This window comes from Taudactylus pleione, unplaced genomic scaffold, assembly GCF_031769625.1.
Source record: "Taudactylus pleione unplaced genomic scaffold, aTauple2 ptg001127l, whole genome shotgun sequence".
NCBI classification, from domain to species: Eukaryota; Metazoa; Chordata; class Amphibia; order Anura; family Myobatrachidae; genus Taudactylus; species Taudactylus pleione.
The window spans coordinates 1,436,774-1,445,854 of NW_028285528.1; the positions used below are offsets into that span (position 1 = coordinate 1,436,774).

General features: G+C 43.2%; 1 protein-coding gene across 1 annotated transcript in view; it reads left to right on the plus strand.

Annotated features, from left to right (window-relative positions):
- The window catches only part of LOC148453586 (uncharacterized), a 44,725-nt gene extending 36,296 nt beyond the window's left edge, over positions 1-8,429 (plus strand). The window contains exon 5 of the mRNA XM_088461964.1: positions 7,438-8,429. Coding sequence (XP_088318090.1) covers positions 7,438-8,429 — 992 coding nt within the window. The remainder of the gene's footprint in view (positions 1-7,437) is intronic.
- Positions 8,430-9,081: the final 652 nt, after the last annotated feature.

The window sequence follows — 9,081 nt, forward strand, 5'->3', positions numbered from 1 at the left end:
AAGGGGACCACTCAAGGTAATATAGGTGAGTGTGTATGTATGTAGTAAACTTTTATACTGTGTAAGGTGTGTGTGTTTCTTTAAACATTTCTTTACAGGTGAACTACAGGTCCCAGTGGGCCCTTAATGCCCTGCATGCTGGTACTTGTGGTTCTCCAAGTACCAGCATGTGGGGAAGGGTTGCTGGGACCTGCAGTACTACTGGAAATATAATGTTTTTATACTTCTATTTTTACACAACACTCGCAATCAACCCGCCACCCACCGCCCAGGGGTGGCGGGGATAGCCCCGGGCTATCCACCTAGGCTAGGGGTGGCCTGGAGAGGGAGACCCCTTTTTTTTTGCAGGGGTCTCCAACTCCTCAGGGATCCCTGGCCTGGGCTGACTAGCGGTCAGGGCTGATGCTGCGGCTGGGGGGCCCACTGATAAGGCTCCCCTGGCTGTGGCATCAGTCCCCCGTTAAAAAGGGTCTAGGGCTGGTTCTGTGTTTTACAGAGTGACCCTACGCAAATTTTTCCCTGTAAATCCAGAACCAGCCCTGGTGCCCATAGCCCAGTGCTGGTTGTACTGAGTACAGGGAGACCCTATGTAATTTTTTCCCTATACTTAGTCAACCAAACCTGGGTTTGAACAATCCGAGGCTGGTTCTGATTTGGGGGGGGGGGGGACATCACGTTTTTTTATTTTTTTTATTTCTTTAGTCACTTTTTCCAGTTAGATACATACAGGCATCTCACTGGTGTCTGCATGTATCTGTGAGAACGAACTGCTCGTACTGAAAGTGAAAGCATGAAGCAGTTCTATGGTGTCAGGGATATGCAGTGCGTTTTGAAGTGTGATTTGCTGTTCGATTTATACATGAACATGCCAAATCGAACAGCAAATCACTATCAAAACTGACTCAAATCGAATTTGTTTTGCAAATCGCAAAACAAATCGAATAATAGTAAAGCTTTTCACTGAATTCGATTTGAGAAGAGCTAAATCATTCCTCAAGTCGACCTTTCATAAATTTACCCCTTTGAGTTCAATGTCTATATTGAGACCATTAGGCTCCGACGTTAGTAACTGATATATCCATTTCGTTTCATTCTTCTTGAGAGTGTTAACCAGATCTTCTTCTCTCCAGTGGGGTTGTATTTTCTGTATACCAACAAATGTTTGCCCTTTTAGGGCTCTGTTATGGTGCTGTGGGTTTTCAGTCCTCTTTGTATATTATACAGATGTTCGGATATTCTTGTTTTTATTTTTGTCTAGCCAACATATTGGGTGCCACGTGGGCATTCCAATAAGTGTATTTCTCCCTCAGTGTCACAAGACATACAGTTCTTGATTTAACATTTTTTTTTTGTGATACTTGATTGGAAAATTTAAGCTGGTTTCGTGGTAGATGTTTCATTTTTACAGCCTGGCAGAAGTAGACTCCTTTGTTGTTTATGGAGGTTTTTTGCCCTAATATGGGGAGGAAGTGTCATGGTGTGCGGTTAAGAAGATCTTAGTGTTTGCAGCTCCTGTCTGAGGCATTGCATTAATTACTGCCTGTCTGTCTGCAATGTCAGGTGCATGCTAATTAATTATCCTGTTTGTGCTCAGCACAGCTGCATCATTAAGGGAGGCTTGCTGCTTGAGGCCTGTTCCTGTTAAAACCCAGCCAGCCCTGCATTCCATGCCGGTGATAGAAGTTTTTTCATACTTCCGGTTCCTGTCTCCTGCATGTCAGTCGAGTTCCTGATTCAGTCTAGCTGTGTTTCGTGTGTGCCATTTATTCCATCCAGGCGGCTCCACCTGCATCTCGTCCACACGACACCAGTCGCAGTTTAGCGTTCCAGGTGCACAATCTAGCACACCGTCGCCAGTGTCATCCCGGCGGCACTGGTAGCAGCTCTGCTTTCCAGGTGCGCAACTTAGCACACCGTCGCCACTGTCATCCCGGCGACACTGGTAGCAGCCCCACGTTCTTGTTGCATACCAAACCTGAGTCTCATCAGCCCAAAAGCTGCAACGGTCCTGGAGCCCCAGGTCACTATCAGCCCTCAAGGCTGCTCCAACAACCCAAAGGCTGCTTCACATCACCAGTCCCTTGGCCACGACTATAAAGGCCACAACCAGCCCTCAAGGCTGCTCCAACAGCCCAAAGGCTGCTTCACATCACCAGTCCCTTGGCCATGACTATAAAGGCCACAACCAGCTCTCAAGTCTGCTCCCACAGGCTGCATCACACCTCTTGCCCTCAGCACAACTAGTCAAAACAAACCAGCCCCAAGGCAGCCTCGACAGCCCAATGGCTGCAATCAAATCCTTAACCCTTGGCCATGACTATACCGTCGATTCCTTCCAGGATCATAACAGGAAGCTTTGTGTTAGACATTGTTTTGAATTCCTTGCTTTCTGTACACGATTTTTGGTTGTGTTGGTGAACTTTTTTTCAGTTCTTTATCCAATAATAAGACATCCAATGGTTATTCAGGATTTTGTCAATTTCTTTATGGTTCCCGTTGTATTGTGTGATAAAAATGGATTGTGTTTCTGTTTGTTGTTGGTTTTTTGAGTTGTAATTATTTAGTTATTTTCTTCTATTTTTGAGATATTGTCTATTTGTTCTTGTAATTCTGTTTCTTTGTAGCCCTTTTGGATAATTGTTTTTCTTCATTCTCTGCAATGTTCAATGAAGATGTGGTCACCTGTACAGTTTTGTCTTGGGCGTGGAAGCTCTGCGGGACCAGGCAAGCAAGCTTCTGGTAACCCCCGGTGCTGAGAGAGCCCCAGCCCTGAGCTCAGTCTGCAAGAGTGCCGGGCTAGGAAAGCCCAGCGCTTAGCCCAGAGTATACAAAAACAAATGGGTTTAAATAAAAATGTCTTTAAAGTGTATGTGCAGCACTGAGCCGAGCTCACAGAACCCAAGCTGCAGGGCTGCAGTGATTAGAGCCTGATGGGGGGCACAGGCACAGAGTGCATATGTGTACAATATAAACATTTATTTTAACTGTATATACTTAATGTATGATTTTAAATGTATTATTTAAGGAAAATTGCACTTACCTTTGATTTCCCTGGTTGGCCAGGGATTCCAGAGTTCTCAGTGGGCTGCTGGATCCTCCAGCCCCTTCCAGAGCAATAAATGTGCCACCTATGCAGCCTAAGGCCTGGAAGTGGTATGAGGATGTGCATAGGAAGCTGGCTAATGCAGCCAGATAATTGTTCTCAGCGAGCTCCAAAAGAGCTTCCCCTCCGTGGCCAGGAAACCATGCCTGGGGACCCTGCTTCCCCACCCCTGGAGCTCAGATTCAGGCAGGGGTGGCAGGCTTGGTCCCTTAGCAGATTCCTGGAAGTCGGTTTTGGGGGGAAACCTCCCCCGCCCCTAGACGAGCCAACTCCTGGGTGGCGACTAAAACACCAGATAGGCTCGGGCACAGGTGAGTGGTCACTCCCCCTTGTCCATAGGGACAATGTTAAACATGCATGCGGCCAGCACATGCACAGGACATGTACTTATGGTGATTGGTTAGAAACCACAGGGCGGACTTAACCCCTGTGGTAATGTGTATTGGAGTGGCATAAAAGAAGGCTGCATACCTGATAAAAATGTGAAACCTTGTATATCTTTGTAATATCAAGACTTCTGTATCATCTATGTATACTATACCCCCCTAAAGCTAAAGGGAAGATCTTTTTCAAGTCTGTGAGCAATAAACATCTTTGCCGTACAACTGCATCTGAATCTTGCGACCAACAGAATTGCAAAAAGCGCTATTCTTCAGCTGTTCTGGATTGAGCCAAGCGTCTCCAAAAGCTCAAGCCCTTTGCCAGCTACCGTGCAGAGCCTGGTCCTTTGCGAGAGATCAGGAGGATCAGCTGACACCAATCAGGGGGTGTGGCCGCAGCTTGCCAACGCATACGCAGCAGAATCGGTTCCAGGTGCTGGAGGTAGGTGCCTGAGTGTACATAATGAAAAGCGGTTCCAAATGACAATGGTGGGAGTTCGGTGGTGGCAGCTATATACCCACCAACTGCGCAGTGGTTGGAGTCAGTGACAAGCGGTCACTAATGGTAAGCAGGATCCCTGATACCCCAAGGTCCAGTAATCTGTGATCGGGAGTGGAGGCTGCGGCCATCCGGTCACAGGACTATTTCCAGACGAAAAACAGATTGTCTATATACTGTACCTATTCACAATTTTATCTATGTAGATGATGCAATGATACCAGCATCTATGCTTTTCATTGTATTTCATGGGGCTTATATAAGCTAGAAGTTCTTATAGTCTTGAATAATTTTTTTTATATAGTGCCTTGCAAAAGTACTCACCCCCTTTGGATTTTTCATGTTTTGTTGCCTCACAACCTGGAATAAAAATGGATTGTTTGAAGGTGTGCATCATTTCATTCACAGAACATGCCTAAACTGTTAAGTTTTTTTTTTATATTGTGAATCAAACAACATTTAGGATAACAGAAAACTATTCACCCCCCTAAAGTCAGTAGTTTGTCGAGCCACATTTAGCGGCAATTACAGCTGCAAGTCGCTTTGGATAAGTATCGATGAGCTTGTCACATCTTGCCCATGGGATTTTTGCCCATTCCTCAAGGTAAAACTGCTCCAGCTGCTTCATGTTGGATGGTTTCCGCTCATGAGCAGTATTCAAGTCTGACCACAGATTCTTAATTGGATTGAGATCTGGGCTTTGACCAGGCCAGTCCAACGCATTTAAATGTTTCCCCTTAAATCACTCGAGTGTTGCTTTAGCAGTATGCTTCGGTTCTTTGTCCTTTTGGAAGGTGAACCCCCATCCCAGTCTCAAATCACAGGCAGACTGAAACAGGTTTTGCTGAGGAATATCACTGTATTTAGCACCATCCATCTTTCCTTTGACTTCAATCAGTTTCCCAGTCCCTGCTGCTGAAAAACATCCCCACAGCATGATGCTGCCACCACCATGTTTCACTGTGGGGTTGGTGTTTTTGGGGTGATGGGATGTGTTGGGTTTACGCCAGACATAGCGTTGGTAGCCGAAAAGTTAAATTTTAGTCTCATCTGACCAGAGCACCTTCTTCCATACATTTGGGGAGTCGCCCACTGCCTTTTGGCAAACTCAAATCATGTCTTCTTATTTTTATCACTAAGTAATGGCTTTTTTCTGGCCACTCTTCCATAAAGCCCAGCTCTATGGAGTGTACGGCTTATTGTGGTCACATGCACAGATAAGCAGAGTCTCTGCTGTGAAACTCTGCAGCTCCTTCAGGGATACTGTTGGTCTCTGCTGCCTCTCTGATTAATGCCCTCCTTGCCCTGTCTATGAGTTTTGGTGGATGGCCTTCTCTTGGAAGGTTTGTTGTACCATGTTCTTTCCATTTGATGATGATGGATTTGATGGTGCTCCGGGGATCATTAAAGATTTGGATATTTTTTTATAACCCAACCCAGAATTGTACTTCTCAACAACTTTGTCCCTGACTTGTTTGAAGAGCTCCTTGGTCTTCATGGTTTGATGCCTCTTGCTTAATGGTGTTGCAGCTTCTGGTGCCTTTCAGAAAAGGTGTGTTTATACTGACAGATCATGTGACACTTAGATTTCACACAGGTGGACTTCATTTCACTAATTATGTGACTTCTGAAGGTAATTGGTTGCACCAGAACTTTTGAGTGGCTTCATAGCAAAAGGGGATGATTACATATGCACATGCCAATTTTCAGAATTTTATTTATACAGATTCTTTTTTATATATATTTTTCTCATTTCACGTCACCAAATTAAATTGTTTTGTGCAGATCCATCACGTAAAATTCAGATTAAAAAAATAAATGAAGTGCAGGTTGTAATGTAACAAAAAAGTAAAAAAGCCAAGGGGGTGAATACTTTTGTAAGGCACTGTATGTTCTGTCTTTGTATATTCTTATTAAATTGATATTATTCATTTGCAAACAACATGGGTGCGTCCTGATTTCTCACTGCCCTACCATATGTATAATACTCGGTTATGCCAGCACACCCACGCTTGCCTCCGGTACTGTGCCCGGTGCCCTCCAATTACCTTTCCCAGTCAGGAAAGGACTAAATATATAGTATCTATGGCAGCACTCAGGATGACTTGTAAAATAGATATACTGTGTATATATAGTGTGACAGAAGCACTAGTAAAGTGCTAAATGGCAAATATATTTCTCCATGGTTTCTGACCTATGTATTTTAAACCCTCAGGAAATGTCTGTTTATACTTGATGAGAGTTTTGGGCTTTTCTGGCTAATTACAGGCTAATTAGTGCTTGCAGCTGTGAAAGGCTCATATAAGCTGTCACAGGGTTTGGCTCTTGTACTACTTTTAAATACTGTGCCTATGCTTGTGGTGAGGGAAGTAGGCCCTACCACTTTGAGAGAGGAAATCTGTTTAGTTCTAGGATTTATTTTTATATTTTCCATTTTATACTGCACAATAAAAACTAGCTGTGTTTAGCTTGCAGGAAAACCCTGGACTTGTGTGCTGTTTCCTAACTGCTGTGTGTTTGGAGGTTGCATCTACCACAGGAGTGGGACCTCCTACCCCAATCTTATTGCAATAGGTAGCTATATATAGCTAGACAGATAAAGTTAGATAAATGTGTATAATATATATATACACAGATTCAGAGGTATAGGCGGCACTCATCCAGACTTGTAATAAGTATAGAATACGTCCTTTATTTCCAACGTTTCGGAAGGAGTATCTCCGTCTTGAAGATGGAGGTACTTCCTCTGAAACGTTGGAAATAAAGGACGTATTTTACACTTATTACAAGTCTGGATGAGTGCCGCCTATACCTCCAAATCTGTATATTGAGTGGGCAGACACTCTAGGAGGGCACCAGAGCAAGATATATGATTGAAACCACACAGAGTGCCGGCCTCGCAGGGTTCGTATTTTTATCTTTATTAGCACAATTTTCTTCTTTTGTTTTCACTTTTTTTTAGGACTAGCACTACTCATTGGAACTAGCCGTTATTTTTTCCCCATACACTAATATACAATTTTCTATTACATTTAAATATAGGATATATTACATCCTTAATCTATTAGTATTTTGTACATGTTTTTTATTAGCACTAAGGAATTTTTCTGCCTTTTCTTTTGTATCAAAAGAAATGACAGCCTCAGTGGGGGATAGACCTAACACCCATTGCCTAGAACTTGGGAACCAGGTGAAAGTTCCCCTTTGGACATTATCTAGGGCTGGCCGGCTCCTTCGATAGTAAAAAGAGCCTAGAGTCCTAGGGGTCTGCTCCATTTAGTAAGGTTTGTTTCTTCTCTTCTCCTATATTATGTGTATGAGTGTGAATGGTAAATGCCCAAAGTGTTCCGTATGATGTACTAAGCACAAACCTATGGGAATAGGGGTGAGGCCAAAATTAATGATGCCTTTGCTGTGGGATACTTGGATAACTATTTTATTTCTACCAGGTGGAGAGAATACAAGGAAGACCTCGGAGGGACATCTTGTTTTGTCTCCAGATCTTAAATTAGAAGATAACCCCACACACGGATCTCCGGAAGAAAATGACATAACCCTAAATTTACATCCACCACTTCTTAGTATATCTGCACTATCTGATCCCTCTAGTCTTGAGGAATGTACTTTTGGTTACTCACATATTGTTGCACATAGTACAGATCATAGCAGTGATACAGTCACTTCTGATTGTGGAAAATGTTTTATGCCCAAATCCGCTCTTGTTAGACATCACATAAGTCACACAGGTGAGAAACTATTTCCATGTTCTGAGTGTGGGAAATGTTTTACACGGAAATCACATCTTGTTAGACATGAGAGAAGTCACACAGGTGAGAAGCCATTTTCATGCTCTGAGTGTGGGAAATGTTTTACACAGAAATCAAAGCTGGTTACACATCAGAGAAGTCACACAGGTGAGAAACCATTTTCATGTTCTGAATGTGGGAAATGTTTTACAGACAAATCGGCTCTTGTCACACATGTGAGAAGTCACACAGGTGAAAAACAATTTCCATGTTCTGAGTGTGGCAAATGTTTTACACAGAAATCAAATCTTGTTACACATCAGAGAAGTCACACAGATGAGGAACCATTCCCATGTTCTGAGTGTGGGAAATGTTTTAAAAGCAAATCAGAGCTTATTTCACATCAGAGAAGTCACACAGATGAGAAACCATTTCCATGTTCTGAGTGTGGCAAATGTTTTACACAGAAATCAAATCTTATTTCACATGAGAGAAGTCACACAGGTGAGAAACCATTTTCATGCTCTGAGTGTGGGAAATGGTTTACACGGAAATCAAGTCTTGTTACACATCAGAGAAGTCACACATGTGAGAAACCATTCCCATGTGCTGAGTGTGGCAAATGTTTTACAGAGAAACCAGCTCTTGTCACACATGTGAGAAGTCACAGAGGTGAGAAACCATTTCCATGTTCTGAATAGGGATGCACATCAGGAGCTTGCTGTCGAATGATTTCCATGGTTCTGACATCAAATCATGTGATATGATAGCTACTAGTTATAACATCATTACCATGCAATGGTATAACCATTGGTGGTTAAACGGTGCGTAGAAAAAAAACAGCACTGCAATTGGCTCCGATGCTGAGCTGCAGACTCCACCGCTTAATTCATACACCCATCAAATGTGCATCAGAGGCAGTAACAGATAGCTGGCAACCACCGCAAACCCCTCTCTTCGATAGAAAGAGTACTTCAGTCGGATCAGGAACATTGATGGTTGGTAACAATTGGTTTCTGATATCATCCCTAGTTTAGGAAGTATTTTTTATACAGAAACCACCACTTGTTACACATCGGAGGACTTATAGTGGTGATAAACCAGTTACATGCTCTTGAGTGTGGGAATTGTTAACCTAGTAATTAGTGTGATTATAGGGCCAGGTTCAGCAAGCAACGCAAGCTTGCTCACGCATGCACCCAGCCACTGCAGAAATATGAACCCATACGCAATGTAACCGCAGTACAATAACCAGACGCCTATAACTACATATAGCTGCCCACTTCACTTTACTAACATCCGTAATACCTCAAAAGTGGTATGTGTGTAAAGGTTGTGCTCTTAACAATGGGG